This window comes from Larimichthys crocea, chromosome XVI, assembly GCF_000972845.2.
Source record: "Larimichthys crocea isolate SSNF chromosome XVI, L_crocea_2.0, whole genome shotgun sequence".
In the NCBI taxonomy this organism is placed as follows: Eukaryota; Metazoa; Chordata; class Actinopteri; family Sciaenidae; genus Larimichthys; species Larimichthys crocea.
Window position 1 is genome coordinate 12,201,140 of NC_040026.1, and position 17,218 is coordinate 12,218,357.

Genomic DNA, 17,218 nt, shown 5'->3' on the forward strand with positions numbered 1-17,218 from the left:
GTTGAAAATGGTGAGAAATGTTGATTGCTGTTTCCCAAAGTGACTTCCTCAAATATCCCAATTATACTTCCTATCAACTGATGAACTTGTCGTTGCAGCTCTGTTCTCAAAATCATCTGTCGATTCAACAACGCTCCTCACACACAGCCTTTTCAAATGTGATTTCATTAGTGAGAACACGTCCTGATACTACTAAAAGCTTTAACCTAAAACCACCAACACTCCACTAGCCTTTCGCTGACCTCTTCAGAGAGGGGTTTATCAAGTTTACCAGCCAGCAGCAAGTATTGTTATTTCAATATTACTAATTTCTCCAGAAAAATCCCTGCCTCACATTTACAGCTGATATGGACACGGCGCAACAACAGCAGGCGGGAGGTCAAGTGCTTTTCTCAAGAACACCTAGACGGTGGTTTGCTGAGCGAGGGAGGGTGGAAACTTACTCGTTCACACCACCTACAACTGCAAACCAGTGTGAGGATTTAACAGTGCAAGAGAAACTCCTGTCAGCAGGAGCTGCTTAGTCTACAGCCGGACGACACGGTTGAAAGCACGTTTTAACATTAATGATCACAATTTGGAAACCATTTTCCAAATCATCAGTTTCTAATTGTAAAACAAGTTTCTAATTAAAAATGATTTATTTATTTAGTTTCATCTGCAAAGTCAATAAATGATGACGCTCCCTCTTCACTCTTTCAGTCGTTCATATGATCTTTACTGCTCTGTAATTCAACAGAGACACTGACGGCTGAGCAGCCTTCACTCTACCTTACTGCGTCTCAAGGCAATTCAAAATAAGAGCTCTTTGTGTGCCTGTGACCGAGAAAAACATCACCTCGAGAGCAGAGCACAGTCTTTGATGAAAGTCTTATAAAGCCATTCATCCTCTTCCTCCCTCTTGATGTCTCTTTATATCTGCACAGAAGAGTAAAGATGTACATGCCAGTACATACTGATCTCAATTCAAGGGTTTGGGTGTGAGGCCGGTTGCATAAGGAGGACAGAGACAGATTTACTGTAAGTGCTAAAACGTGCGTAAAAGTACCTGGTCCTGACATTCCTTCATGCCTAACCCATACTTTTAGCTTTGAGCTAGGTTTGTAACTCTAAGTGCATTTCTTCATGGTCTTATGTACAAATTTGTATTGTGTTGGATTGCATAACACCACTAAACAGCAGTGGTAGTATACAGCAGCTGAAAATAGGCCAGTTTTTTAAGGACACGCAGCAAATTTTAGTTTCACAACTTGTCAAACTGCAATGAGTGACAAGAAGAGATCCAAAAACAAACTATTCTTCAGTTTGGGCATTCCCTTCTTAAAACACGCCTACAGTATTCAATGCATATTTAGTTTCTCTGTCTAAACCAGTCACCTTGTTCATTTGGAGATCTTCACTCAGCCCGGAAGATTAATTACCATACACACAGTTTGAGGCTCAAAGCTAAGACGACTTCTTTCTTTGCCTGGTAACTTAGTGCCCACAGCTCTGTTCTACACAGAAACTGTATATGTATATCTCCGTCTCCTGTGATGTGCGGAACTCTAAAACAGGAAGTGGATACAGAAGAAGAGGAAGCTGCCCTATTTGATAACACAAAGTGGTGCAAAGACGCCGACATATGATCTACGTGCACACGCTTAACACGGATAAAACTTGCAGATAGGGGCTGACATTTTCAGTGAAAAACAACGTATTGTGTTACAGGACACGCACACACACACACACATCAGCATCCTGTATAGTAGATGAGTAGGAGTATGAATAAGATACGTAATAGCATAAGGCCAATTAATCTTGTGATTCAATCGAAAGACACACAAATAGCTCGGCGTTAGTATTATGTAACAACTCTTTAATCTCGGACATTGTCTGACGAGTTGTCTGATGCTGTCGTATCAGGAAAGAGTTAACACTCTGACCTCAGCTCAAAGGCACAGACACACTACCCTAGTTGTAGTCTGTGGTGTGTGTGTGTGTCGGACATGTGCATCGTGTGCATCTTCAGAACAGTTTGAATTGATCGAAAGACTTACGTGGCATGATCCCTTGGCTGACCAGTTCCTCTCGTGTGCGTCTCTGCTGGAGTTTGAGCTGGAGGACTGCATGGAGACAGAGGAGAGGAGAGAGTCAGCGACGGCCGGTGTGAGTAACAAACTGCAGAAAGCTTCCTTATAGCCTTTTATTGTCCGCTGATCAGCAGTGTTCAGTCCATGTAGTGCGTTTGGATGAATAACTACGCTCAGGAACTCAGAAGCATTTGAGCTGGCACGAGAAGTACCCAATTCATCCTCTCATTTCCCCCTTCTTCTTTTCATTCTTTTTTGAAACCAAAAAGGAGGCGTGTACAAGGAGGGTGTGAGCTAATACACACTTCCTGTTTCTGAACTTTTTTTTTTTATTTCTGCGTGCGCAGATGTGTATGAAAATATCAAATCACTCAAAGGATCGGTAAGAGAGGTGGAGAAAGCGCCGCGAAAAAAATAGGAGAGAAATCAGCAGAGACAGAACAAAACAAGAGCGCGGACTGAACTTGATTTGAGAGTAGATGAGAAAACAGCAGCACACATGGACCAAGAGCGGCATCATTTCAAAACAGGAAGTGCTTGTTACATAATGCAGAAGCCAGGAGAGAGAGTTTGTAAGGAGCTTGGAGCTGGACAAGAAGGAGTTTGACCTTTCTTGTACACACAAATATCAGTTGTAGGTGTGAATTGTGAAGCCCAGTCTGTGTCATCTTGGTCCCTTTTAAAGAAAACTCACCCTATCATTCTCATGATTACATATTAGAGACAAGAGGAACAATCTAAAATAACAATTTAAATGCAGACAGCAGCTGCTGGGTCAGGAAAGTGCAATCTATTTCATCATTTGCTGCAGTGAGAATTTAAGGAAGTGAGTCCAACCCTTCTGCCAAAGACACAACAAACAACCGACACATCGCTGACCATGCCAAGAATAAACAGAGCAGCTCCGGTGGTTTGTCACTTCAGACGCTTATTTGTGGTATGATGTTTTTTTTTCTGAGGTCGATAAGTAACTGATACGGCACTAAACTTTCGCTGTGCTTCTTGGCAACAGCCGGTTTCCATTTTAAAAGACGTGACACACACACCGCTCGGCTGGGTTTTAAGTTTACACGGTTTGAGGAGGACAGAACGAAGGACGTCATCGCGACCGAAGCACCGACACAAACATTCAGCTCAGCGCCACTCAGCTCAGACTCTTGTTTTGTATGTACCAGCTGTCCCTGTTTAAGGTATGCGTGTGTGTTTTTGTGTGTAAAGTGTAAAGCGTAATACGCCACTAAGGGCTTGACAGGCATTTCTACCCGGGGTTGTGTCTGCCACACAAGCAGCACCTGTTCCTACCCACCAACAAAAGTGACATCATAGGTGCCTACAAGTTAGCCGCTGTACGTAGCTGCTGTGTTATGACAAACAATCCAGACCTGGACAAGAAATGTCACAGCCTGCGCAACTAAATGTCATTCCTTGGCTATAAATCCTTGCAGGCGATCCTCTCTTGTTATATTTACAAGGGTGTATGCTCTCAGACTCCTCGCTGGAAGCAATAACATGTCAGCTCAGCAGCCAGCGACGTAAACACACAGACCTAAACACGGCCAGGAGACTTCATGTATGTGTTGCATTAGTGTAGCAGCTAAGAGATTAATCTTCCCTCAGTGCCAAACACAAGGGCAAACACTCCGGAGACTCACGTGTTGCTTGAACCCGCACATGCAAACACAGACACACACATGCAGACACAAGTCTGACCGTGCCATGGCAGAGTGCAGGAGAAGACGCAGAGCCACTTGGCACTTCCAGGGAAGAGGTTTATTCTGGGAAAGAGAATCTTACACTTTCCTCCGATCCCGGCCTCACATCTCTGTGCTCCCTCCTCCCTACTCATATTCATACACACTGACAGGACTCTGCACTTCACGTTTTCATTCTCTCTCATTCCTGTCTTTAACCATCATCTCTGGCAGCAAGTGAACTGGAAGTCCTCACGTTCTCTGTTAAACCAGAGTAAAATGCTGCAATCACCACTTTTTCAACCGAGCGAACTGCTTAGAAGAAGTTTCAGCGTGTAACGAGACTTGACGATGAGCGTCAGCCATCATCAAAGACGTTTTCTCAGTGGTTTAAAAAAGAAATGCAGAAGTCTCAAAGTGGCACCTCACACATGCTAGTGAGGGTGTTATGTGCGAAAAACCTGCAGCAGTGCTGAAACCGAAGGGTGGTGTGGCATAACCAACGTAACATGATGGTGAAATAGTTATGCGTGGAAAATTGAAATAAAATATTTACCAAAACTTGTTAGCACTAAGACAATAACCATGAAGTCAGCTCTGCACAAAAGTGACAACCTTTTGTACTGGTGGTTAAGAAACCGAGATATCAACTTCCTTGATTGAGATGAATGATTAAGAGAAACCTTTTTTCACACAGTCAAACTTTGAGTAAACAAATCTTGGCTATATATAAAAGATATAATATATATATATTATAATATATATATATATATATATATATATAGATTTATATATATATATATATTTTTTTTTTAAATACAGCCTTTCCATTTGCAGAACATTAGACTTAAGACATAAGAAGCATTGTAGTAGCAACTGTATCCAAATATCTAATAAGGTTTTCACAGCTGTGCAGTAAACTTTTTGTTAAATTCATAAACATGCACACAGTAGAAAAATTAACATTGCACAGGACTGGAGAGAAATGTGATCTGATATTAACCATCTGCATGTAAACGTGGGTTTTAATATAAACAGGTCATTGCAGTGCATGTAAACATGTTCTCTGGTCTCCCATGTGGTCACATGATTTAACGCTGTAATGTGTCATGCGTGAATGAAAACAGACGTCAGTGGAGATGCTGCTGATTGTTAGTTGTTAACGCTTTGGTGTTTGGCGGGGTGAAAAACATGAAATGTAACAATGCCTTCATCTAAAAAAATCAGGTTTGAGGGCCATTTTGGTTAATTTAAGAAAAAAGGATGAAAAGGCAGGGCAGTTTTATTGGGATACTAGGCCACAGCCAAAACTGGCCTCCGCAGTCATAAAAAGTTAGAGTGAAGGAACACGGAGGGAGAGGGGCAGAAAGACAGCACAGGCGACGAAGGCTCTTAGACGAAACAGAGGAGACGACAGTCTGCTGTTTTTCTCAAGGACACAACAGGATGGCTGCTTGTAACGGCTGTGTCTACCTGCTAGCCTCTGAGTCGCGGTGAAGGCAACAGCTTCAGTTTCAGAATTACAGCTTCAATTTTCTTCATTTGAATATTGAGTGAGTAATTGACATGTCTACAAAAAAGATTGTGCAGAGGCATAACCAGCAATACGAGTAATCAAGTCAGTAAGTAAACACAGCTGTCTCACAGCACACATAAGATTTATGATGGTAACAATATTTTCCAGACTCATGGTACTAACACATGTAAGTTTGGGGGATTCTGTGTCCACACACTGGCTGATACAAAACCCTCAACAAGGTAAAAGTACTGAGGAAAGACGGGTCAGACAGGGAAGAGGTCAGCGAGGTACAGCTGAGGACTTGGCGGCCAACTAGGCTAATCCTGTTGTGCTCATGTGTCGTTAGATCTGATTAAACATGTCAGAGTTCGTCACTGTCTCCAAAGACCCCCGCCCAAGGCTTGGCAAAGCTTAGTCTACATAGCAACACGGGCTCCACGCCCCCACGAGCTGGGTGAGGAAGTGGTCACATGAAGACAATGTTGGCATGATCACACTGCCACACACCCAGCTAACAAACACCAAGCCTCACAGACGCCGCGCACCGACGTTACACTTGGCATCGGCGTTGGAAATGTTCTCTTTGGAAAGCCTGCAAATGTTCTCCCGCCTGAGCTCATCATTTGCACAGAAGTGCAGTTTGATTGCATCTGTTGAACAGAATGATGGACGCTGCGCCTGACCATGGCAATTGTTTCACACATCCGCAAGAATGGAAAGAGGCTGCTGTGGGTGGGTGGGTGTCTGCAGGAACGATACAAGGTTAAGGCCATTCACACCTTGGAGTCACTCCCACCTCTTTCACACTGCTGCACTGCGCTGGAAAGCCAGATGACAACAAGAAGGGTCGTGGTGAATGCTGATTATCTTAAAGTTCATGGAAGACGAGTCGAACTCCCAAAAGCTTTTGTGGCTTTGTGCAGTTCACTCACACTTTCTGCGGACATGATGTGTGCCTCCTTTGAAGAATTTTAGCAAAGGTTAACGGCCTAGCAAAAAGCAGACCTGGAATGACTTCTCAGCTGGCAGCTCTAGTGTTATCTTTGCACAGTGGCAGCGTCAGCTGTTGTTATGCTACTATAAAAATGTAATTTCTTTTCTCTTGACCTCGTCCTCTTGGTTGTAATGGCAGTTATAAACAAACTAAACAGGCTTTTTTTTCTGATCCACAGACTGTCAACTATTCCAAATTAGGCCATGTGTCAGTGTTGGCTGTGTTGGATTTTCCATTTCGATGAAAACATTTGTAAGACATGACATCATACTACTACAGTACTAACACTAATATCACTGTTACTGCTGCTAAGATAAAGGCAGCAATCTTGAATCCGACTGAAGATAAGATTTGTGAGTGTACAAATATTAACTCATAACTTAAAAAGGATTTGCTGATTGCAACCCCCCCCCTTGCCTCACCCTTTCATTCCTAACACAAAGAGGAAACTATGGTGGCCACAAACTTGTGAAAAATGTGAAAGGCTATATCTAGAGGCAACGCTTGGTTTGTCCGCTCTGGGCTACATGGCAGGTCAACAGTGCAGACTCCGGGGAAAAGGACCCGTGTGAAGATGTAAAAGCATCATTCTAAGGTAACAGAAATGTTATGACTTCTACTTTCAGGTGATTATACACAAATGAAAACATAGTTATGGATATTACATTGCATTTCTGCCATATTCTGTAAACAGATCTGACGAAGCGGCCCTTTAAATGGTTCCCTGGGTTCCTGTTTTGTTTGTTATTGTGTATGCAGGTGATGTGATCCACGTTTCTATTTTCCTGACCTACAGGTGGCTGTCATACGGCGAGAAATGCAGCAACGTGAAAACATGGTTGAATAACGGAGGTTCACAAACGTTTCATGAGAAGAAAATATGTTCATCTGTTTTTTTAGGCCACACACACACACCCACAATGATTTTTGGTGACTAACACTGAATGTAAGCTTTAATTTCCTCTGCGGGTCACCTTTATGACTAACTTGTAGACTACGCCTGCAGTTTCTCAAACTTCCTTGATTTAACATAGTGGTCGAGGCGACTCTATTGAGCAGGCTTATCAGAGAGAACATAATCACCACTTCCGCTTATTTTTAGCAAAGGCACATAAACTATTTATATGAGGCCATAAAGAACTGATATGAACCTGCAGACAGAGGCACATAAACACAAATCATATCACATATCCTGTGTCTGTACTGACTATGTGCAGCTCCCGATCTCCCACCTTCTTTCAGGCTGTGATAGACATGTCTGTCATGATCCATCAGCAGCAATGCCTTCTCCATGTCTTCTCCTATTGGAGGAGATCCGGGAGGGGAGGGTTCAAAGGACAGGCAGTGGTTGGTGTCCAGCATTATCATTCAGAATAGAGATTGATTATTTGGCAAACATTGAAGTTCTAGTTCAAAAGTGGTCCTCCTTCGCAAGTCCCAAATGTTACTGGAGAGGAGTCCTCTATGTGTCAAACTGCACCAGCTGTCCCTTCAATTAGCTGTCCGTCTATCCGAGGGAAGGATGAGAAACAAATGTTTCAGAAGACTCCCATACAAGTCGGAGAAGACCCAAACGAGTGCGGAAAAAAAAACGCTGCTACTGCCTCGCCTCGTCTCTCCCGGTGCCGTTCTCTCACTTCTGTATCAGAGTAATCGATTGGTTTGTCTCAGCTTCTCTCCCTTTCTCTTCTTCCTCCCGTTCTCTCCTTCCCTTGCAGTGGCAGCCGGCGAGTCACGACAGCGCCACTCCGCTCTGCAAAGGTTTTCCCGGGGAGAGAGAGAGAGAGAGAGAGAGAGAGCGAGAGAGAAGGGAGGGGAAGAAATCCACAGGGCGAGTCGTGGATGAAAAGCACAAGAGAGCTGAGGAAGGAGGAAACTGAAAAAGAGGCCAGTGGTGGAGGAAGAGAGGACAGCAGTGATCTTGCCAGAGAGAGTGCCCAGAGAGACTGCTCTGGTTGCAGCTCCTCCTGAATCTCTCTCTCTCTCTCTCTCTCTATCTCTCTCTCTCACACACACACACAAACACACACACACACAAGCAAGGAGTGCCGCCGATAAAGTTCTCCTGCTCAGCTGTTGCCATTCATTCACTGTTACAGACCGAGGGGGGCTGCCACATACATACAAAACCTCCTCCCCTCAAACACACATCAACACAGCACAAAGAGCAATATCACAGCACTGCGAACGAGACGATGTGTACTTGAACACTTTCTAGACTCCACATGCTGGCTCTTAAAAGTGGTGACTCAGTCAATGTGTGAGCTGTTTTTATTGGTCGAGTGGAAACGGCAGTCACTGTTTTCAGTGATGACCTCATCCGACATAATCGACCTTTGTCAAAGACGCTCGAGTGAATCTGATACTGCGATGAATCACGCACACTTTCAGAGTGATTGATTGACACCCAATCACTGCCGCGGTTCTGAATCCGTTTCTTGAACCGTCTGCCCTTGGCGAGGACTTTTATGAAATATGTTCTGAGACGCGTATAGGTCGGGGAATTAAAGCTGATGCATCATAATGCTGTCAGAAAACTCCAACAAACTGTCTCCTGCAGAATGCTGATGATAAACGCCGTCCCTGGACGCAACCCCCCATCCCCCCTCTTCTCTCTCAACTCTGTTTTAAATAGCAAGGCCAGCTGGCCATAAGGGCGCTATATTCAGCTTGGTATCACCTGTGCGCTCGCAGGGTAAGGTTACTCTGAGGCACACACATCAAGGCCTGCAAATACACACTGGCGTAAACTTCTAAGCCGCATTTCCTTGGTCTGAATCGATATTTTATGAGGCATGACACAAAGGGAGATGCATACAGCGCAGAGAGGAGTCGTCCCGTTAATAAAACAAAGGTGTGAGTACAAATATCATATATGAAAACTCGGCGCATGGCGCGACATCATGGCTAAACCCGTACAGTAAACTTGTGTCATACAGGTGACACACATGACCGCAGCGCACCTGAAAACACGGGCGACACCTTGAACAAACGGTGGCTGCCGTCTACAATAACTGTCTGTTATGAGTCTGTGATTAGAGTCCATCTGCTGTTATGATTCAGAGTCTGGGCAGGAAACATAGAGACAACACACACTAGGATTAGGATGTCGCTGTGTGGGTCGAGCCAATCTCAGCAACACACACACACACGGGCACGCACACACACACGGGCACGCGCACACACACACACGGGCACACACACACACACACATCATGAGCTGACACACAACATGCCACACATCTCTGTTTATTTTCATCTACATGGTTTAAAGTTCTGAATCGGTCGTTATCCTGCAACGGCTTTTTTACACCAACTGTGATTCTGTAACTCCATCTGTGTTTTCTAATTCCCATGGCAACATGAATACTCAGAGAACATCAGTTTACAGCTTAATAGTAACGTATAAATTCTGTGTTGTTTTATAATTGTCATCGTTACCTTGATCAATGGGTAAAGCAGACGTTTGCAGGGAGGGGAGTTGTTATGGTTTTATGACTTAGTGGCCACAGTGTGTGGGAAGTACAGTTATGTTCTTTCCCATGACTTAACTACAACTGAATTAGTAGCTATGAAACACTTAGAGAACTAGTAGATTAAATATTAAGGAACTATTGATGTAAATCAGAGCCTACAGCCATGCTAGTGGCAATGATTAGTCTTGAATGTATTTCCATTAATGGACAAAGATTTTGACCTGATGGTGGTGCTAGACAAAAAGTCCAAGTGACTACAGGAGGGTGGGAAGGTGGAAATTAATGTTTCCCAAAAGTTATGTAATCACTATTAAGACGTCACCCAAAACCACAAATATGAAGCTCTGGGTGGTGTTCAGGGGATAAGTCATTTCTGCCCTTTGCACCATAGATATCTGTACCAAATTTCTATATCTATTGTGAGACTGTTCAAATATTTTTGTCAGAGCCACAGTAGTGGAGCCATGTCAGAGCACCTGGTAGCCTGGATTTCAAGCCGGGTCCAGCCTCTGCCCTTTGCTGCATGGCGTTCACTCTCTTTTCTATGTATTTCCGGTCCATCCCTCCAGCTGTTACTACCGAATAAAGCAGAAAATGCCACAAATATATCTTTCAAAAAAACTATTAACTATCAGTTATGACAGGCTTGATTCCCAGGATGGTTGCCGATGTTCAAAACGTATACCAGTACTTCTATTTTATAGTGCTTTTGTATGCCGTTTGTAGTCACATCCCTTCCCTTACATTGGGTGGGAATTACCAAGAGAAATTAGCTGTCTTGGTTCTGGCTTCGGGAACATTCCAGTGAAACTATTTGGCCTTGGACATCTTTATCTGGTTCGTTCTTTAATCGTTCTGAAAAACATTTCTGGGAATGAAACAAAAAAAGAAAACACTGTTTTCTGTGCAAGCGGACAGGATATAATTACTAATGAAGGTCTTTGTGAAATAGCGACTGGAAGACTTCCTGTGGAACTGTAAATGAATGAACGAACTCCCCTACAGCTTCCACTCGGTCATCATAACCTGCACCAGTGAGCACATAAACAGTAAAAACATGTTGTTCTCTTATAAAATGGTTTAGCTGTGATACATTATCACTTTCAAACAACAAATCTATAATTAAACAGCTGCAAAACGACATTCCAAGTCCAACAGTCCAAATATTTTTATTTTTCTACCCTGTTGGTGGAACATTATGACCATCTTGGCAGTTTATGTCCTTCAGACACGACCTGCCCAAAACAATTATCCCATCACATTCCACTAACCACAACAATTGGTACTTTCCGCAAACTCCCCCCATATTGTCGCTACCAAACAAGACCAGGCAAGTTGGATTCAGGTGAACCACACAGAAATTAAGCTATTTGACTGAGAACTTCTATAGTTGACGCTAAAACTCTATACACCCTATGAACACTATCTAGATCTGCTGCATGCTATTTAATTTCCTTGAGGGAGTCATCCCAAAGGGATCAATAAAGTGCAATAAAGTCTCTCTCTATGCTGGACTCCCACAAGAATCTTCCTGCCCTCAGGCGTCCTCGTTCATTTATTTCTGTGAATGTCTATGGTTCAAGAAACCAAAAAACTTATTTTAAAAGTGATTCCTCAATCCATTCCTCTTCTTTACTTGCTGCATCTACAGGGCTGCAGCAGAATACATTTATGTTTAATGGTCAAAACCTGATCTAAGTTAACAGACCTACCAGACAGCAGGTGATTTGGTTTACCATTGATGCGTACTGGACACACAACAATAACTCTAGAAGTGTCACGTATGTTAGGAAACATGTATGTTGAGAAACCAGCATCAGGTCTTTCGAAGACCATTGTGAAAGACCACATACAATATGTATGTAGTCTTTCACAATGGTCTAAATAGTGACTAACAGCGCAGATAATAGATGAAATTCTTCTCATGTGTTAGGTAAGCTTTAAAAGAAAAAGAGGATATTACACATTCACTCTCCTTTTTCAGTCCCGAGCATAATGTATAGTATCTGTTATCAAAAGGTGAAGTTGGCATGTAATGCTTGGTTCCAATCATAAGCCTGGGTACTCGTTCTTTGAACAAATGTTTCCTCATCTAAATGAGGAAACATTTAACTTCTGAGAAAATAATATTTAGTAACGTCCTCCATTTACCACCAATGCAGAGAGCGGTTTAGCCTATTGCAGTCAATAAATAGGTAAGATGTCAGAAAGGTTTTTATTATCTGTACCAAAACTTGTGTAGCATTAGCACTGTACTCCTCACTTCTATTATCCCGGGACGTCCTGGACTTTCTGTTCACAATCAAGTTTACAACCACAACAGATGAATAAAGAATGCACCAAACAGATTAACCAAACAAAACCGGACCTGCCGAGAAAATGCCATGCCCCAGTCTGCCACAGGTCAAACCAGCCATTAACATTCCAGCGTTGAAAACAGAAGGTGTTTTTTCCTTTACTTCCTGGTCCACCCCCCTCTCTGCCCCTTCTGCTGTGGAATTTACCGGCACTGTTTGCATTTGGCTGTGACTCAACGCTGACACCACGGCTGTGATTGCTTCGTTTTTTGATCCTGTAATATTTTCTGAACCACAGAGAGACAAAGCCTGAGGAATCTAATCTATGATATCTGAAGCAAGGCACTCGGTCGCTGCATGGCAGCCATGTGTATAATCGTAAGGAAAGGATGTGGAATGTGGCACGAGAGTCGAATGTAAACGGGACAATAGCACGTCTGCACTTAATCACTTACTCTACTTTACTCAGTCTGTGTTTGTACTGGAAGAGGTGAAGTCACCGCCAGAGGATATCGAGCAGACTCTGCTTGTGTTTACAGATTAAGCAATTGTATGAGTCCTTCTGTGATACTGGACGCATGATCCCGAGCTGACCTACTGCTGCACTTTAGCGTCGCTCCCAAGAAGCTTACAAAGTTAACAAATATTGGCCTGCTACTACAGACCGTGTCTAGCTGCTGCAACTTTGTATAGTTCTTTACATTGTGTTCACCAAAGCAATCGCTGAGGTGAAACCCAAGGTGATCTTACCTGAAATGCCACTAACAATCCCCCCCACTGTGCGAGAAAACTGTGAGTGTACTCTCTTTTGTGATTGTCTGGCTTTGTAGCTGGACTGCAGTTTAAAGATCTCAGCCATTACTTTGGTGAGTAAAATGTTATCATAACCATTAAAGGCGATAACTTAAGTCTTTAAAGCATCTCTAATCCTGTAGCACCACGGTTTTTAGAATGTGTAGCTGTATTTTTTTCCATTTACATTAGATGTACTGATGTTTTGCCATACTTTGGTGTTCTCATTTACATAATTGAATTATTTTGTGCATCACCTTTCTATGCATCACTTCTTTTTTATTTTACTGGGAAGATTGCAATGAGCTAAAAAAAGTACACCGATACCAATGTAAGTATTTGTGCACACCTAGATACACTACAGGAAATTAAAGCCATATGGGCACTGGACATTTTGTGTTTTGAGTCTTCTCAACATGCTCAAAAGTTCTTTGTTGAGTAGCCACTGACCGGTCCACAGTAGCACCCATCACCTGTTCACGTCTTTTCCATAAAAATCAGTCCAACTATGGTCTAATTGTATACTGTTGAGGGAGAGGGACGCACCTATAAGACTGCCAGTGTTGAACGGGAGAATAGAGGCATAGGCCAGCTGGCAGCTGTTAGCATCTGGTAACAGGAACCTTCAGTGTAAACCAGGAAGGACTGGGCGAGGGAAGGATGGAGGAGGAGAGGAGGGGAGGTGCTGCGATGATGTTGTGTTCAGCAAATGAGATTTTCAGAGAGGAACGGAGGTAGAGAGGGGAGAACGGAGCACCAGAGCCGCAGGACGGGGTGTTCCCTGTCCAGTGATGACGGCTTCGTAACAGCCTGTTACATAACCTGAACAACTGAAAATCATTTTTAATGTAACGAACCCCTTAACCTGCTGCCCCACTTACAGAGGAGAACACTGCTTTCTTTCCTGGTTTCCATTTCAGTCCTACAACAACAATCTGCTGGGCAGACTGGCTGGAAGAAAAATAAAGGTGATCGAAGCCAATTAGGAGAGAAGAGAGAAATAAAGACAACAACTACAAGGTTGAAGTGAGGGTGAGAGCATGAGAGTGTGGGACAGTGAGGGAGGGAGATCTCTCTGATACTGTATGTGTGTGTTCTTGCTTGTGTTTTGCTCTTTGGGCTTTTATAGGCCTCTTCTTCCTGCCTCTGCTCTGTTACTGTATATAACATCTAATAAAAGCCTGGCGGTTAATTTGCTTCAGCAAACCAAAATGAGGGTTTTTATTAGACACCGACCTTTAACGGGGACACTGGTTTCTATTTTTATTTTTTTTCTACAGAAATCTACTCAAAAGTCACATCAGGGCAGTTGAATTTTTCCATGTGCTCATGTCATGGCTTGTTTGCAGTTCTGATTTACTGATGATAAAGAGATCTATCTTTCACTTTCTCACTGTGTGTCTGACGGATAACCCGTCCGAATGACTTCGAATTGAATCAGATAAAAAGGCGCAGATTTTTTGAAAGTTGGCTTGTTTTCACTGAGCATAACTAAAGCTAAAAACACAGACTCTGGAAAGAACATGATAACGTAAGAATGAAGAGGTATCGAGTGACCGTGTCGAGTCCCTAATGACCATGAGCTCTTCAATCCGAGCACAAACAGCTGTGTTCTTTAGTCTGACGGCGGGCACGCGCTGTTGGCCATGTAAGAGAGTGACAAAGCAGCCAAGCCCTCTTTAGTTTTCCCTGGAATCTCTGAGTGTAGCATCACTGTTAATGTTATCTGCTGTTAACAATAAAGTTTGCTCTACAAAACAGCTTTATTCTGTCTTGGACATCAACAATTCAGGTTTTATTCCTGACCTTGTCGAAACGCAAAATCGCATTCACGTATAGTCCAGAGAACGTGCGTCTTGAAAAGCTATAGCCTTGCATTGCTCTCACCTCATGCTGTAATCACTTTCTTTTGCACATTGCTTGGCATCTGAGTCACTCTAACGAGAGAACAAGAGCCCCGTCAGCTCACAGCGACCTCCGCTACATTCATCAGCGAATGTTAAGTCCGCCACACTTGGTGTTAGCTAGGTGAGTCACAGGCTATTGGCTGTTCTATTATTCAGAAACACCAGTGCAAGTTGAGTTCGAGACCAGACACAAACTAAATCGACCAGAGCGTGCATGTTTTCTGCTTGTGCTGTTGTGAGTTTGAGCGTTTCCTGTGGCACCAGGTTTGCCCCTCTGGAACCGCCATTCACGAAAAAATAGTTTCTAGAGGATGATGTCAAGTTGGGTTGGTTTTAAAATCAGAGTCGTAAAGTATTTATGCTACAAAATCAGCCTTTATTTAAAGAAACCTTTATCTTTCCTCACCCCCTTCGGAAAGAAGCTGCCATGCTGCAGCTTGTGCTGCCGCACAGAGCAGTTTAACTCTCCTGCAGTGATTTTGAAACACTACACCGATCATATTAATACTAAACACATTCCAGTCGTAGTGTGTGTCGTCTGCACAAGATGCTGCATGAATTTTCAGCTTTGCTACCCACAACACTGATTAAAAAATGTGCATACTGTATGTGAGTGCGCGCTGCAGCCGTGCCCTAACCATGCACCAAAATATAGGTGCACTGATTAAAAAAATGAGTACACGTGCACCTTTAAATGTATGTTGTATGATTTTTGTGAACACGTGTGGGAAACCCAAATGTTTGCATGCTCAGCTGCTCCATCCTGCATGTTTTTAACACAATGAGTGCCCTAAGGTAGATGTGCGCGTGCGTGTCCTTAGAGAACACTGGGCTACATGAGTGGGCTTGTACCTGTGGGTGTGCAGTCACCACGTTCCTGTTGCTACGAGCAGACCTACGAAGCTGATAAAGCGCTTTTCTTTGGCTTTAGGCTACAGATCTGAGCGAGGACTCTCTGACTTCTCATTAGCTAACAGGAATTTTCCTGGATCACAAATCAAAAGATGCGAGTGTGTTACTGCATGTTGAAATACCACGCTGTCAGGACACACTGTGAAAATGGAAGGCTACCAAAGCCTGTAAGTACATGTCCATGTCCTGACAGTGACATGAGTTGTGAATTGTCTGTGTGTGTGTGTGTGTGTGTGTGTGTGTGTGTGCTGGTGAGTCATGCATCGTCTGTGGGTGTGTGCGTGGTGTGCTGGACACGTTTAAGATTTAGACCTCTCGCAAAACTTGCCTCAGTTGCATAAATATTTTCCTGTCCGTATGTTTATTAGACTGTTTAAATTCAGCCAAAGCTTCGACATTCGATCTCCTGTCGTTTGGATACAGCCTGTTTCGTAACATTAGTGAAAAACTGAGATTTGTGCTGCAGTTTAACATGCCCCAGCATACACACATACAGAGTTAAACTGACAGAAAAGAGGAGAGAGACAGAGAGGGGACGGCATGCAGCAAAGGACTGCAGGTTGGACTCAAACCTGGGTCGCTGCAGTAAAAGCTCAGCCTACATGAAGTGCAAGCTCTACCTCTATTCTTTTAGACTAGACATGCTTCTGTCTTTGATTGTCTTGAGAATATGTAGATTATGTAATGCCATGACAGGAGGACTGGAGACGCACAGCTGGATTGTGTTTGGATTAGACTGAAACTCCTGCTCCCCCCTCTCTGCACCCCACCTTCCTTCCCCTTCTACTTTTTTATGGTCTTATTTTTCAATTCTTCAGTCTCGCTCTCATCCCCTCTCTCCATGCCTCTTTCTTGCAATCCATCAGTCTCTCTATCTCGTTCTCCCTTCTCTTCTCCTCTCCTCTCCCCTCCTACTCTCAGCCTGACAGAGTGCTGTGGGGCCTCTGCTGCTGGCAGCCTCCCAGCCTGTTACATAACAGTACCGTCAGCCTCCTTGAATCACTGCCGTGCTAGGCTAACCTCGGCCAGGCTACGCGCAGTATCTCGCCGCTGTGTCTTAAACGCCGCCCGGCAGCAAAGCATCTGTCCGCGTGGGTTCAGACTGCGTTAGCATTTTTAGTTTCAGATGGAGTGACTTTTCATTTCGGGCGCCTTGTTGAGCGCTAATGACACAATACTGTGGCGTAAGCTACGGCCCATCTATTGTCATTATGTAAGGGCGGGGACGGAGGGGGATGTGATCTTTATCTCCTTATGTTTACAAGTCTGGATGATGAAGTCAGCCAATTCCCAAACCTCACTGGTGGAATTTTAGACGGGGCGTACCAGCTCCTCTCCAACATTTATCTACACAGTCTAAATCCTGGTCTGTGTTCACGTTTCTAAAAAGATACCAGGTGTTCTGGCACCCCCAACTGTGTAGTTCCTCAACGGCTATCTTGTTCAAAGAGTAATCATGATAAATAATTCCTTTTAACTGTCTTCACTGTGACAGGGACAAAAAAACGGCCAATAAAAATCCCAGCAGTGCACTCACGGTTTGATATTCATAGTCTAG

General features: G+C 43.6%; 1 protein-coding gene across 10 annotated transcripts in view; it reads right to left on the reverse strand.

The window, feature by feature from the left end:
* mrtfab (myocardin related transcription factor Ab) overlaps nucleotides 1–17,218 on the reverse strand; it is a 38,842-nt gene that overhangs the window by 11,952 nt on the left and 9,672 nt on the right. For 9 of the 10 annotated variants that reach the window (XM_010730745.3, XM_019253290.2, XM_019253288.2 and 6 more), the window contains one exon: nucleotides 2,040–2,105. In XM_010730745.3, the coding sequence (XP_010729047.2) occupies nucleotides 2,040–2,105 (66 nt within the window). Of the gene's footprint in view, nucleotides 1–2,039; nucleotides 2,106–7,508; nucleotides 8,231–17,218 lie in introns of those variants that run through there. The other variant, XM_019253287.2, reaches the window with a different exon arrangement.